This window comes from Atta colombica, unplaced genomic scaffold, assembly GCF_001594045.1.
Source record: "Atta colombica isolate Treedump-2 unplaced genomic scaffold, Acol1.0 scaffold153, whole genome shotgun sequence".
NCBI classification, from domain to species: Eukaryota; Metazoa; Arthropoda; class Insecta; order Hymenoptera; family Formicidae; genus Atta; species Atta colombica.
In genome coordinates, this window is record NW_017259243.1 from 1667935 (window position 1) to 1681672 (window position 13738).

Below are 13738 nucleotides of genomic sequence, written 5' to 3' on the forward strand. Positions count from 1 at the left end.
TTTAATTTTTTCTGCTTGACTTTTATTAAATTAAATAAAATAAACACTAAAAATTTTTACCTTTGCATCTGATTTAGTATAATACTCAATGAAAGCGAATCCTCTATGCTTCTCAGTGCCGACCAGTTTCTTCGGTAATCGTACGGCTTTCAACTCACCATATGATCTATAAAATTATAATTAATTAATTATTACATCGTAATGTCATACAAAGATTATATACATGTATGTGCGCGCGCGCGTGTGTGTATGTGCGTGTGTACGTGCGCGCATACTTGAACAATTCTGTCACTTCCTGGACAGTTGCTTGGAAGGGTATATTTCGTACTAAAATTTTAGTGCCAGTCTGTTCGGTGATCTTAGATTTCTTTCTTGCTGTTTTGATATCAGATCTAAAATATCTCGTGGTTATTAAAAATTCTCGGCTTTTCAATAAGATAGAAATAACTTACATTAATGTTCTCTCAGATCGTTTTAATTCTAAGCTCTTCCCATCGAGTACTGACATCTGCAACGTTTTTAACGCACGATCTGCGTCAAATTTTCTTTTATATCTTATAAATCCATATCCCATAGATAATTTTTTAGCAGGATTTTCTGGATCCATTTTAGTAGCTATTGTGACGTAATGAAGAGGACCACATTTGCCGAAATACTACAAATGTAAAATTATATTACTGCAAAAAAAAATTGATATCATTTTTAAGTACTTACATCTTTCAATTGTTCTTCCGTAGTTGAGAAATTGATATTTTTTACAAAAAGTGTTGTATCTAATTCGGGCGGCTCATTTTCTTCTTCTTTACGCATATTATTCTTATTTTCTTTAAATTCTTTTATCGTTACTTCATCTTTAACTTCTTTCAAATCTGTTGATTTTTTTGTAGTCACATTATTTTCAATTGTATTATTTTTAGATGCAGGTGTGATGAAACTATTATCTGGCGCCCACTCTAGATACAATGGTAAATGCTTATATTTTGTATAAGCTAATGCGCGGAAAGCCTTGCGTGCTTCGAACGGCTCCAAAAATTCAATCAGCGCTGTTATGCCCGCTGGTGGCAATATAATACGCGCAAGTTCTCCATGTTTGGCAAACATTTCTTGTAGTTCATTTGGTTTTGTTTCAGCCGGCAAATTCTTCACCAAGATTATAGTATTTGATCTCTTCTTCGATGCTTCATTAAAAGCATCTAAACATACGCCGTTTTCTTCCAAGAAAATTTTTGTATCTTGAACCAATTGCGTTTCTCCTAACGCTAATTTGACCGCAGCACTCATTCCATTCGATTCATCTTCCAATAACTTCTCCTTCGTCGTGTTGTAACGACTGACGATAGCATTTGCCACAGCGTTTTGTCCAAGAAATAATGTATTCCAATTATGTGACGAACTCGCAGTTGCCTTAGTCTGTAATTCTTTCTTTTGTTTATAAGTTAAATTTTCAGTATCAATATCCTCTAAGGAAGTTTTTGTCTTCCCAGGAAGAATATGTAACATTCTACCATCTAATATAGAACCGTCCAACTCGCTGTAAGCTTTTACAGCATGTTCTGGCATCAGAAATGTTATTGTGCCAAACCCTTTTGGTTTCCTAGTCATTCTATCTATAGGTAAATCCACTTCAGACAGAGGACCATATTTTTCAAATAATTTTCTGACATCATTCTCTGTAGTCGTATATGTTAGATTTCTAATAAACATTCTTCCGGATTCTGCTATACTTTCTTCGTTTTTTAAAGCTTCTTCTTGTTTCTTCCATTTAATATTAGTCTTATTACAAGAGTCCTTATTAGATTCAATTTCCTCTTTTCGTTCATATTTGGATACAAATATTTGTTTCCCTTCTACATAAATAAAAAATATACTTAAAAATGTGCAAAATATTGTATATTTTATTTTAAATTGCATTTAATTTTGTTTTACCTAGGAAACTCTTATTTTTCATAAGAGCTTTTTTCATGGCTTGTTCTGTTTTGAATCCCACATAAGCTATACCTTTAATTTTGGGAGGAATTCGTATAGATTTCGGTTTTATAGGACGAAAAAATTGTTTAATATGCTTTTTCATATGTACGTATGCAAGTCCTCGTATTTTTACAGTATATAATGTCAATGGACCATGCTTTGATATATCTTTTGTCAGAGATTTTATTCCACTCTGACGTAACCAATCAGGTTCGTCTTTTCCACTTGAAAGTGTCACTTTTTCTAAAATAATACATAAATATATTTTCTATAGTTATTTTCTCACTCTACAAGAGATACAAATTACAATATTCAAATAAGATAAAATTTATTTTTAAAAATAATATATTAATTAATAGAATTCCTAGCATAGGAATTCTTCTACGAAATATTATGTTTACAATAAACATTTAAATTCTATAGTTTTCATAAATAGATTTTATAAATATAAAATATGTTGAATAAAAAAAAATATTACTTTATTATGCAAAATAGTACTTAAAAAAAAGTTTTGCTTAATAATACATAATTCAACAAAGAAAAACAAGAAAAGAAGAAAATACTTCTTCCTTTTTCTCACCTGTCTTTAGACTAATTTCTTTAGATTCATCATGTTCTTCATCTTCAGATTCATCACTAGATTTTTCAACTTCGTCTTTTGGCATACCAATATCATTTTTCCAAACTGTTTTTGCATCTTTATCAGTATGTGTTTCAAGAAATTCCATAAATAAAGGATCATCCTTATGCTAAATTTAACATAATAATTTTAACAATTTTCTTTTAATTAATAGAAACAAATTATATATTATATAATGTATATAAATAGATATAAATAATTTATTAACTAATGAAGTGAGAAAAAATTTTAATGTACCTTTTCAAGTGCTTTTTTAAGTTCATCATTTTCTTTTTTGTCTGCCTTTTTCTTTTTTTTCTTTTTATCACTTTTGTTCTTAGCTTCTTCAGTATTTTCTGTCAAATCTATTGATTTTACCTTTGACTTTACATTAGATGTTTTATTAACATTATTATGAGAACTATCACTTGCATATTTGCTCCATGATTTTGGCTTTGAAGGATCGCCTAAAAATATCATACAAACAAAATACATTCATATATCAAAACTATTAAATTATAATAAAATTATATAATTATAATAAAATTATAAATAATTATAAATAATTATAAATAATTATACTTACCTAAATTTGCACACTGCTCAACATATATTTTAGAAGTATCAATAAATGTTTGATCAAAATAGGATTGTGCCAATTTTGCTTGTTCCTCTAATTTGTAGCCAATAAATCCAAATCGTCGAAATTTACCATCCTTCGTGTACTTCAATTGGACATCAGTCACAATCCCCTTTTGACTAAATAATTCTTTTAATTTGATATCTGTAACCTAGGTAAAATAAAATATTTTATATGTATGTATTACAAAGTGTTAATTCAGTAAATGTATGCATTGACCAGTGTATACATTTGCTAAAGTTAACACTTTGACTGATATATAATGTATAATAACAATTATTTATATATTGTATATGAAATTAAATAAAAAAGATCACATGTGATTTCATCCACTTACACTTTTTGGCAAATTTTTTACAATTAAACGAGACATTTTATCTCATTGATAATTATCCGTATTTAGAAATGAATGAATGATTTTATTTATATTCAAAGATAGAAACTGCGTATCCAGCATGTGCAATTTTAAGATATAAGATTACATTACTTGAGCATACATGAGAAAATGAAAGTATCAATTCAAGCGTGAAAAAAAGTTTAGAATATAGGTTATATTTCTTATGTTACTGCACATTGCATGCGATAAGCGATGAGCGACGAGTGGTATCCAATGAGAGCTTTGCGTGAGAGCTTTGTCACATAAGAAAAAGCAAAGCTTTTAGAGACTCCTTTATTGGATATCGCTCGTCGTTCATCGCTCATCGCGTCTAGAGTCCTAGACTGTGGTCAAAATCTCGCTACAAATGCTTTGAAGCATTTGATGGACCAATTAGAAGAAAGAATTTTATAAACTGACCAATTAAAAAACGTTTCAAAGAGTTTGCAGCATTGCGTTGATTATACCCCCTATATTTATAAGAGAAGCGATTGGTGTTAAGTTCTGATTGGTTCTGATTGTAATCACGTAGTTAGCAATGGCCTAATTTTCACCGAGAGTTTAAACCGATCAGAATGTACCAACCAACTAGTCGAACATTCCTCTGTCGTTCGACTATTAACAAGGGAATACTCGACTGTAGTTCTTATATTCTAATCCGGTTTAAATTCTCCGGTGGAAACTAGGCTACTGTCAGGAAAATTTCGGAACGTACTTTTGTACTTACATATGTATCCTTTCTGCACCAGTGTAGAAAGTACAACTACAAAGAACAGACCTATGATTTGACGTTTTCACTGGTTTTCACAGCAAATTGGTCGAAAAGCCGCGGACGGAAGCATCGCCGATTTCTCTATTTTCTGTATAAGCGAACATGGCGCGTGGTAGTAGTGCTGGTTTTGACAGGCATATCACGATCTTTTCACCAGAAGGCCGACTATACCAAGTAGGTAAGAATCAAAAATATCTCAGATACGAATAGTTATCATCTGCATCGTCACTCCTATAAATTTCCTGTGTTCCTATTTGTTTGCATTTTATACGATTCAGTATGATCTGCATTTTAAAATTTATTGAAATGCCTTTTTTCTTTGTATCTCGCACAGAATACGCCTTTAAAGCTATCAATCAAGGTGGCCTGACGTCTGTAGCCGTCAAAGGGGTCGAGACAGCAGTTTTTGCAACACAGAAGAAAGTGCCTGTAAAGATCTTTTAAACATCTTCCTATTAGAACTTAAAATTTAGTTTCTTTCAATTCTTTGTACATCTTATTAGCTTAACATTTATTAGAAATGATAATTTAATATTTAGAGACATGTTTTAATTAATAATCATATTTATATCGAAGTAATATCTTCCTTTTTATAGGACAAGTTACTTGATGCATCCAGTGTCACTCATGTATTTCAGCTGACTGACTACATCGGTTGTGTCATGACTGGTATGATAGGTAAGTTCAGATAATTTTTAGCTATGCCATACTTAACATTCTCTTTCTAAGAGTGAATTGGATGCATTCAGTAGACACATCTAGTTTCCACCGAGAGCTTAATCTGAATCAGAATGTAAAAATCAATTACAATTGAGTATTCCCCTTTATAGTCGAACGACAGGAGAATGAGTTTATATAAATATAAAAACAGATTAAACTGCAAACTTCTGAAAATATTTTATTGTGTTTAGATAAAATATATAACTCGTAATTTGAATTATATTTGCGTTTTACTTTTATACTCGGATATCATTGCACAATAGCTTTAATATACATCCAATTAAATTCATTGTAATTCCTATTCCAGCTGATAGCAAGTCTCAAGTACAACGTGCACGATACGAAGCAGCTCATTTTAAATATAAGTATGGCTACGAGATACCTGTGGACGCTTTGTGTCAGCGTATCGCAGACATTAGTCAAGTATATACGCAAAATGCAGAGATGCGACCTCTTGGATGTTCCATGATGCTTATTGCATATGACAAAGAGAAAGGTCCATGTATTTATAAAGCCGATCCAGCGGGATATTTTTGTGGATATAGAGCTATCTCCGTTGGAGCAAAACAAACGGAAGCTAATTCCTATCTCGAGAAGAAATTAAAGAAGAAACAAAACTATGATTATGACGAGACTATACAACTAGCCATTACTTGTCTGTCTACAGTCTTGTCTGTAGACTTTAAACCAACTGAAATTGAAGTGGGAGTTGTATCAAAGGATAATCCCAAATTCCGGTAATTTATGAAATAATTTTGATATTAATGTTTCATATGTTGGTACCAAAATTTTATTTTCCATTGCTTTTTAACAATTTTTCTGTTACAGTATACTGACCGAACAAGAGATTGATAAACATTTAACCGCAATTGCCGAAAAAGATTGATAATGTTGTATACAATTCATAAGAAATAAATATGTCCTGCCTGATACACTTTTTTACTTAATATTTAATGAACAAGATTAAAGATTTGTGCAGAAAAAGGGTTTATCGCGTTAATAAACACTGCTATGGTCATATCAAAAAAATTTATTTCCTTTATTATATTATTAGCCTTAATAATATTAAATTCATAAAATTAAACGATTCTTAGATTATTATTTTCCTGCTGCAGTTGCCAGTGGATTCCTCAGAACCAAGATGACAGAATCTCCACGTAGAAACATTTTTGGAATAAATCTGTCTTTATTTACTGGTTTTGCCTATTTGTAAATGATTAAGAATATTATTAATAATTTACATAATCTTACTTTACTATTTTATTTTAATTTTTTGTTAGACTTACAATCGAATATCTTAAACGTTTTATTTATTATATCTTGAAATATCAGTTAATTATATCCTTTTCTTTCTAAATTCAAAACTTACTCAACAATAGACTCAATTTTTTCATATTAAATAACGATTATGTAATTACATTTATATATATGATGTATCAAATAATTTAGTAATAAATATCAGGTAATTTGATACAAATTTATACCAATGAAAATAAATCTAATTAAATAAGAGAAATTCCTATATTTGGTCCTCTGATAGCAAGTTACGTCATTTGTCATTTTATCGTCAGGATTACTACCAGGATCAAAACCAACTTTAGTGTTTAAATATTTTTATGTGAATTTATATACATAAAAGTTTTGCTCATAAATGCATTTTAAGAAAAAGATTTTGGTGCACTGTTTACAGAATCAGATATGTACATAATCATAGAGAAATACTGAAACACTTAAGATCTACTTTAATCAAATTTTTTTCTTATTTAATTAAATAATTTGGATAATCACTGACAATTCAAAATTTAAAATAAATTTTAGAATTATTTAATAATAAAATACAATTTGAGTAATTTGCTAGAAATATACAATTACACATACCTTCTTTTTGCCTTTTCCTGTACGTGGAAGTTCTGTCCACATCTCTTTTACATTTTCTAAAACCATATTGCAGTGTCTGTCAAAAGCTTTTACTCGTCCCAATAACTTTTTGTTATTTCTGCAGTTTATTAATACTTGGGTATTATTCTTCACTGATTGTGTTAAAACTGAGAGAGGTCCGGTGTTAAATTCCTCCTCTTCTCTTTTTGCTAATTCCTCTGGCGTCATCTCAGATTTTGGTTTGGTTAGAGATGACCTGATATTCAAAAAATGTCAATAATATATTACATGATATATAATACTAAAAATGTTTAGTTAACTTTTTATACGTTAATAATTAATAATGCAAATAAATAAAGTTATACGTGCTATAATTGAGGTTATCCTTGATATAAACTGTGATAGATTAACATTATATATTGAAATATTAATAACATCACACAAGATATTATAAAGCAAATACTTAACTTACATTTTGTGATGTTTTTGTTAAATAGTATCGAATATTATCAATTCTTTTGCTTTGATAAAAAGACACTAATTCCTTTTATTTTTCGAACGATCGTAATTATCTACTGTACTGGACGCGATGAGCGATGAACGATATCCAATGAAAACTCTGCTATGCATCATCACGTGAGAAAAAGCAGAGTTTTCATTGGATATCGCTCATCGCGTCCAACATGCAGAAAGCATTATGGTGGTTGTCTGCTGCACTGGACAATGGTCAAAGCGCTGGCTGTATGTTACAGATTACAGCCAATATAAATGATGCTTTAGCAATTAGTTTAGTATAATAATATATATAATAGAAGTCTGTGATTTAGCTCTACTCATGTCGTTCCTAGTTGTTACTGCATTTCGTCGGTATGAGATTTTCTAAGATTTTCTAACTTGAAGAACTTTTTTAATATCTTTTGTTTCATGAAGTACATTGATGCTTTTTCTTCTTAAATCTTTGTTTTTACATCCATGCAATGGAATGAATATATTTTTATCATTTTTATCAAAATGAAAAATGATAAAGTTAAAATAAACAATTATGTAGAAACATTGTTTATATCCTCATATAAATCATATTTGATAAAATTCTGATTAACTATAATATCTATATTATTTTATTAATGTAAATAAAAAAATTATGTATTCTTAAAATTTTTATTAATTTTGTAGCTGTTTGATATGATAGAAACAGATTAGATAACATTAATTATATATTATATTCAAACACTCGTTAAACAACTTTGAGTTAACCACGCAGTTTATTAATTTAACTGGGAGAGAGCTCATAAAATTTTTCTAACTATATATATAACTATATATAACTCGACCATTCTTATCGTTTTCTATCAAATAGTAAAAAAGTTACATATTCTTTCCTCTTCCATGATCTTTGATTCAAATTTTATTTATCTCGACTGACGTAAAATTATATATTGATTATATATACCTATATATTGATTATACCTATATATTGATATACTTGTTATCTACACAGAAATGTGATTCATGTAAATACGAAAGAAGAACAATATTCAGTAATTATCAAGCATAACAGAATTTCTGTCACAGAATTTCAGTTATTCACTGAGCTTTTATATAAAAATGTCAGTGAAAGGTAAGTCATTATTATACTATAAACATTTAATATTATATCATTGTTATTTTTAATGAGATATATTGATAATTTTTCTGTTTTTTCTAAAAAAACAGGTATTCTATATCTATTAATGATAAAATTTTATCCAATTTATTTTATTAAATAATTTTATTAAATAACATGAAATAGAAATTATATTATGATAATATTCTGTATTATAAATTTTCATATGGTTTAAAATGTACAAAGAAAAGATTATCTAATCAAATACGCAAAATGATAAAGTATCTAATCTGTTATATAATATTGCAGCTTTAGTATAAACTGATATATGAATATATTTCTCACAAGTTTTTTTTTCATAATATCAGAAATATCCTAAAATTTAGGATATTTCTAATAATATTTTGATAATGAAGAAATATCCTTTAGAACCTAAAAAATCATCTATTCTATGAATTTGTGATAGGTGACGAATCATTAGAAAGAAACAAGAATGGAACAAAAGATATATCAAAAAATAACGCCACATCATCAGCATTTGATCCAATTGGTTAGATATAAATAATAATATTTTTCAATATCTAATAATAATTTTTTTTATTAAGATTTCTTTTGCAGAACATCAACATATAAGATATAATCCATTAAGAGGAGAATGGGTATTAGTGTCACCACATCGTATGAAGCGACCATGGGGAGGTCAAATAGAACATAATATAGATGAGGAGCTTCCAGATTATGATTCCAATAATCCACTTTGCCCAGGAAATATTAGAGCTAGTGGAGAAGTTAGATTTGATCTATATTTTGTCTGTAATATATTATAATATCTGTGAGTTTTAATGGATTTCCCAACGTTTTACCATAGGAAATGAATATTTCATTCTCTCTTATGTATGGGTTTCCAGATGCAAGATAATTTATTTTCCATGATAAAATGTTGAAATATCTATTAAAATGTTTCACCTTATACAAATAACGTTTTGCTGTTTTAATTCATATCATTAAAATATTAAAATTCTTGACTTTATTTGATAAAAGAATATTTTGCTATATTTATTTTAATATATCTCTTGCATTTTTATTTATATTGGTATTGCATTATTCTTTTATTTACAGAGATTTCTTGACAAGAAAATTTTTAATTTTAAATATTTAATATAATACTAAAAATTTCACAATAAAGCAATTTATTTGATCAAATTCATTTTCATTATTAATATGAATTAATTAATAATTAATTTTTTTATATATTATGTTTTGTTTAATTGAATATATTATTCATTGAAGAAATTAATTCATTGAAAAAATTGATATTCTGTACTACAGGTAACTCCAATGTATCAAAATACGTTCTCGTTCGTGAATGACTTTCCTGCTTTACTAGAATCAGTACCAAATCCACCAAAATCCGATGATGAATTGTTCCAAATGGAATCTGCTAAAGGTACCTGTAAAGTGATGTGTTTTCATCCAAAGTCAAACGTAACAATAGCATTGATGAAGATTTATGAAATCAAGGAAGTAATCAAACAGTGAGTAACATTGTACAAAAAATATGCATTCAGAGAGATGCTATTAGTGTGCGCATTATTTGTGTTGTTTTATCTTTATCATTCAATGTAAAATAAGAATAAAATAATACAAATAGCGCTAATAGTGTGTTCCCGAACACACACTATGTACTCGAATAGTCATTACTTTTGAAAAATGAACATTGTATAATGCAACAGGTGGATCTATGAGATGTTGGACTTGGGTAAAAAATGGATCTGGGTCCAGATATTTGAAAATAGAGGCGCTTTGATGGGCTGTAGCAATGCACATCCTCACTGTCAGATATGGTCCAGTTCGTTTTTACCGAATGAAATTAGAATAAAAGACGAATATCTCAAAGATTTTTATATACGTAATAAGAAACCTCTTCTTATTGATTACATGCAGAAAGAAATTTTAAAAAGGGTTGGTTATTATAAATAATGCCAATTTGATATATGAATATTATCAATATTGATATAATGTAAAAAAGCTCAAAAGTAACGAGATTTATCTTTATCATCTAGGATAATTTTTTATTCAACTTTAATTAAACTTAAATAAATTTACATTTTTAGGATCGCATTGTAATAGAAAATCGTGATTGGATAGTTGTAGTGCCATTCTGGGCAGTTTGGCCATATGAAACTATGATATTACCCAAAAAACAAGTAACTAGAATGCAAGAATTATCAGACAATCAACAAGAATCTCTAGCTGTCATCATGAAAAGATTGTGTACAAAGTATGATAATCTCTTTCACTGTTCTTTTCCATATTCAATGGGATGGCATGGTAAAGAATAACAATCATCAGATATTTTATTTATTATTTACATATCATTTTAATCTAGCATAATTTACAATTACTGATTCATTAATATGTAATTAAAGGTGCTCCAATGGGTTCACATCAGAATCGTGATTATCCATATTGGACTTTTCATGGACTATACTTACCACCTTTACTACGTTCTTCTACCATAAAGAAGCACATGGTCGGTTATGAGCTTTTAGCTCAAGTACAAAGAGATCTAACACCAGAACAAGCAGCAGAAAAATTAAGAAACTTATCAGATTCTCATTATAAACATCCAGAAACTAGTCTAACTGTAGAGGAAATAGAAAAATATTCAAATTAAATTATATATATATATATATATATATACAAATAAATTGAAATACAATATATTTTCGATAACCATATATACAAAAATCTATAAATGTAATAAAGTTTATATTACATTGTCTTGATGATAATATTCAATAAAATATATTAAAAATATGTTATATCACACACGCACACACACACACACACACATACACATACATACACATACAAGTGATACAATTTTCATTTAATATATTAATATTTAGGAAACTTTTGATCAATCTTATTACTCCAAGCATGGATACCTCCAATTATGTCTCTTATTTTCAAAGTATCTTCGATAAATATCTTTTTCAAATATTGAACAGCCTTTTGTGAATCATTTCCACGTCTGCACATAAGATATACTGCAAGAGTAAATACAGTCTAAGATTAATTCTATCAATCGCATAAAAAATAATCTAACAAAAAATTATAATGGAAATATAAAATATATCTTACAATCCACTGAATGATGTTCTTTTTGCACCTTCTTTATATTATCTTTTATTAGCTTTAAATTATGATCCTTGCTAAGCTGTGTGAAAGGAATATTAATAGAATCCTGTAAATGGCAGATTTGATATTCTTCAGATGAACGTACATCGATCATTATGTGAGATTTTGATTGCATTTTCATGATCTTATTATATTCTTCAACTGATATTCTTTCTTCTTTCTTTAATAAATTTAAATTGAGATCTTTATCATTAGCTTTTGCACCACAAAATTTTTCATAGTCTATTAAGTCATGTATAACGCGATGTTCCCCGCAAACTGCACAGTTTATATTTTTTGGACGTAAGCGTACATTATGGAATTTAGTTTCTGTGCTATCAAATAATAAAAGCCGTCCTGAAGTTATGTCAGGCATATTAAGTATTATTTTTAATGTCTCCAGTGCTTGTAATACACCAATTATTCCAACAGCTAATATTCATCATGAAAAATAAAAATAATATTTAATTGTAAATTGTGAAACATATGTATATAGAATTTAGTAAAAAATAGAAAAGTTTACCTGCACCAAGAACACCACCATCTCCACAGTTTGTTACAGTTTCTGGTGGTGGTGGATCAGGAAATATACATCTATAGCAAGGACCATTGTAATTAAATACTGATAAATGCCCTTCAAATCTCAATGCTGATCCAGAAACTAATGGTTTACCACTCAAAACACATGCGTCATTCAACAAATAACGCGTAGCTACATTATCTGTAGCATCTATTACAATATCATAATTTTTTATGATATCCAAAGCATTTTTACTATCTAATTGAATCATATATGGAATGACTTTTACGTAACTATTTAGCCTGTGAGAACAAGAATATGAAATAGATTTTTTAAATGTGAATTAAAAAGTAAGAAAAGACTATTACATATAAAACTTAATTATATCAGCAAAAACAACAATTTTTATCTAATTCCAATCAATATACAATTAATTCATAATGCTGTTATACCGATTAAGACTTTCTGCTGCTGCAATTACTTTAGCGGTACCTATGCTTGTTTCTGTATACAATAACTGTCTATGAAGATTATTTATTTCAACATCATCATAATCTACTATGCCAATGCAACCAATGCCAGCACAAGTTAAATACAATGCTGCAGGGCAACCGAGACCACCAGCTCCGACAATAAGTACGGAACTCTCCTTTATCTTCTTTTGACCTAAAAAAATGAGAATCTATTAAAAAAATTATGTCTTTTTATATATAAATTAAGTTTATTGTCACGAGATATAGTAAAATAATATTTTATTAAGAAATTTATTATACTTTTCTTTATGTATATTATAAGCAATCTTATGGCATACCTTTCACACCAACTTCTTTCAAAAAGAGCTGCCGACTGTATCTACAAATTTCATCGTTGTTTAAACCATATTCTTGAACAATTTGTTTTTCACGTCGCAAATGAGTTAATTTAGCCTCTTTCGTACGTAACAGTTTACGTAATTCGGTAATTTCTGCTACTAATTCGTCCTCACTTATATCTATTGATATATTATCCATTGTGTGCGATGATTCAAAATTTTACCTTTTTACTTTTTTTAATTCTTTTAACTTGATTATACAAAAGAATAGATGATAATAATTATCGACGTAAAATTAAAAATATAATAATTTTGAATATTTAATATAAAAATAATATTAAAAATAAAAATCTTAAACTTGAATCAAAGTGTACGTAATGTATAGACCCGATTCATCTATATACTCAATCGTAAAAAAGAATTATTTATATCAAGTTAAAAGTAACATTTTTTGAGGTTAGGAAATCTGTCTTATTTATCACATGCATGATATGTATCATGATCACGTGGAGAAATCTCGCACGTGCGTAGTAATGCAACTTTTTTAGCACGTAAAAATAACAGATTGTTTTAATATGCTTAAAATAACCAGATATATAATATAATAAAAAATTATATATATATATATATATACATATATATAGAGCA

At 28.3% G+C, this 13738-nt stretch overlaps 5 protein-coding genes across 7 annotated transcripts in view; 2 read left to right on the forward strand and 3 right to left on the reverse strand.

Annotated features, from left to right (window-relative positions):
* LOC108685507 (probable RNA-binding protein 19) overlaps positions 1–3813 on the reverse strand; it is a 4544-nt gene extending 731 nt beyond the window's left edge. The window contains exons 1-9 of the mRNA XM_018190329.1: positions 3565–3813; positions 3174–3378; positions 2846–3054; positions 2549–2717; positions 1927–2211; positions 715–1847; positions 453–655; positions 276–392; positions 61–166 (exon numbers count right to left, since the gene is read on the reverse strand). Of these exons, the coding sequence (XP_018045818.1) occupies positions 61–166; positions 276–392; positions 453–655; positions 715–1847; positions 1927–2211; positions 2549–2717; positions 2846–3054; positions 3174–3378; positions 3565–3600 (2463 nt within the window). The 5' untranslated portion in view covers positions 3601–3813. The remainder of the gene's footprint in view (positions 1–60; positions 167–275; positions 393–452; positions 656–714; positions 1848–1926; positions 2212–2548; positions 2718–2845; positions 3055–3173; positions 3379–3564) is intronic.
* A 560-nt stretch (positions 3814–4373) lies between these two features.
* LOC108685511 (proteasome subunit alpha type-6-like) lies at positions 4374–6027 on the forward strand. The gene is made up of 5 exons (XM_018190334.1): positions 4374–4553; positions 4710–4804; positions 4972–5053; positions 5403–5832; positions 5924–6027. The coding sequence occupies exons 1-5, from the start codon at positions 4478–4480 to the stop codon at positions 5979–5981; spliced, it is 741 nt and encodes a 246-aa protein (XP_018045823.1). The 5' UTR covers positions 4374–4477; the 3' UTR covers positions 5982–6027.
* Positions 6028–6117: 90 nt separating this feature from the next.
* LOC108685512 (probable small nuclear ribonucleoprotein Sm D2) lies at positions 6118–7556 on the reverse strand. Its single transcript, XM_018190336.1, has 3 exons — positions 7446–7556; positions 6974–7229; positions 6118–6298 (listed from the first exon to the last, which is right to left on the reverse strand). Coding segments are annotated over exons 1-3 (363 nt in total). The 5' UTR covers positions 7448–7556; the 3' UTR covers positions 6118–6193.
* A 244-nt stretch (positions 7557–7800) lies between these two features.
* LOC108685510 (probable galactose-1-phosphate uridylyltransferase) lies at positions 7801–11253 on the forward strand. 2 transcript variants are annotated; one of them, XM_018190332.1, is made up of 8 exons: positions 7801–7840; positions 8472–8591; positions 9043–9126; positions 9195–9364; positions 9906–10111; positions 10310–10538; positions 10691–10907; positions 11006–11253. In XM_018190332.1, exons 2-8 carry the CDS (start codon positions 8579–8581, stop codon positions 11251–11253), a joined length of 1167 nt encoding a protein of 388 aa, XP_018045821.1. In that variant the 5' UTR covers positions 7801–7840; positions 8472–8578. The 2 variants fall into 2 exon arrangements, with proteins under 2 accessions (XP_018045821.1, XP_018045822.1); XM_018190333.1 differs by having other exon boundaries at positions 10691–10857; positions 11006–11097.
* On the reverse strand, positions 11104–13291 carry LOC108685508 (adenylyltransferase and sulfurtransferase MOCS3). Of its 2 annotated transcripts, XM_018190331.1 has the most exons (6): positions 13091–13291; positions 12732–12945; positions 12283–12581; positions 11724–12191; positions 11528–11629; positions 11104–11221 (listed from the first exon to the last, which is right to left on the reverse strand). In XM_018190331.1, the coding sequence occupies exons 1-6, from the start codon at positions 13287–13289 to the stop codon at positions 11196–11198; spliced, it is 1308 nt and encodes a 435-aa protein (XP_018045820.1). In that variant the 5' UTR covers positions 13290–13291; the 3' UTR covers positions 11104–11195. The 2 variants fall into 2 exon arrangements, with proteins under 2 accessions (XP_018045820.1, XP_018045819.1); XM_018190330.1 differs by lacking the exon at positions 11104–11221 and having other exon boundaries at positions 11436–11629.
* Positions 13292–13738: the final 447 nt, after the last annotated feature.

Coding starts and splice junctions, on each gene's coding strand:
- LOC108685512 (XM_018190336.1), bottom strand. Junction 6,299..6,973: donor CAGGAAAAGGCAAAAAGAAG/GTATGTGTAATT, acceptor ATTTACAAATAG/GCAAAACCAGTAAATAAAGA.
- LOC108685510 (XM_018190332.1), top strand. Junction 10,539..10,690: donor AGAAAGAAATTTTAAAAAGG/GTTGGTTATTAT, acceptor TTACATTTTTAG/GATCGCATTGTAATAGAAAA. Junction 10,908..11,005: donor ATATTCAATGGGATGGCATG/GTAAAGAATAAC, acceptor ATGTAATTAAAG/GTGCTCCAATGGGTTCACAT.
- LOC108685508 (XM_018190330.1), bottom strand. CDS start 13,289: ATGGATAATATATCAATAGATATAAGTGAGGACGAATTAGTAGCAGAA. Junction 12,946..13,090: donor GAAAGAAGTTGGTGTGAAAG/GTATGCCATAAG, acceptor TCATTTTTTTAG/GTCAAAAGAAGATAAAGGAG. Junction 12,192..12,282: donor TGGTGGTGTTCTTGGTGCAG/GTAAACTTTTCT, acceptor GATGAATATTAG/CTGTTGGAATAATTGGTGTA.
- LOC108685511 (XM_018190334.1), top strand. CDS start 4,478: ATGGCGCGTGGTAGTAGTGCTGGTTTTGACAGGCATATCACGATCTTT. Junction 4,554..4,709: donor AGGCCGACTATACCAAGTAG/GTAAGAATCAAA, acceptor TATCTCGCACAG/AATACGCCTTTAAAGCTATC. Junction 5,833..5,923: donor AAGGATAATCCCAAATTCCG/GTAATTTATGAA, acceptor TTTCTGTTACAG/TATACTGACCGAACAAGAGA.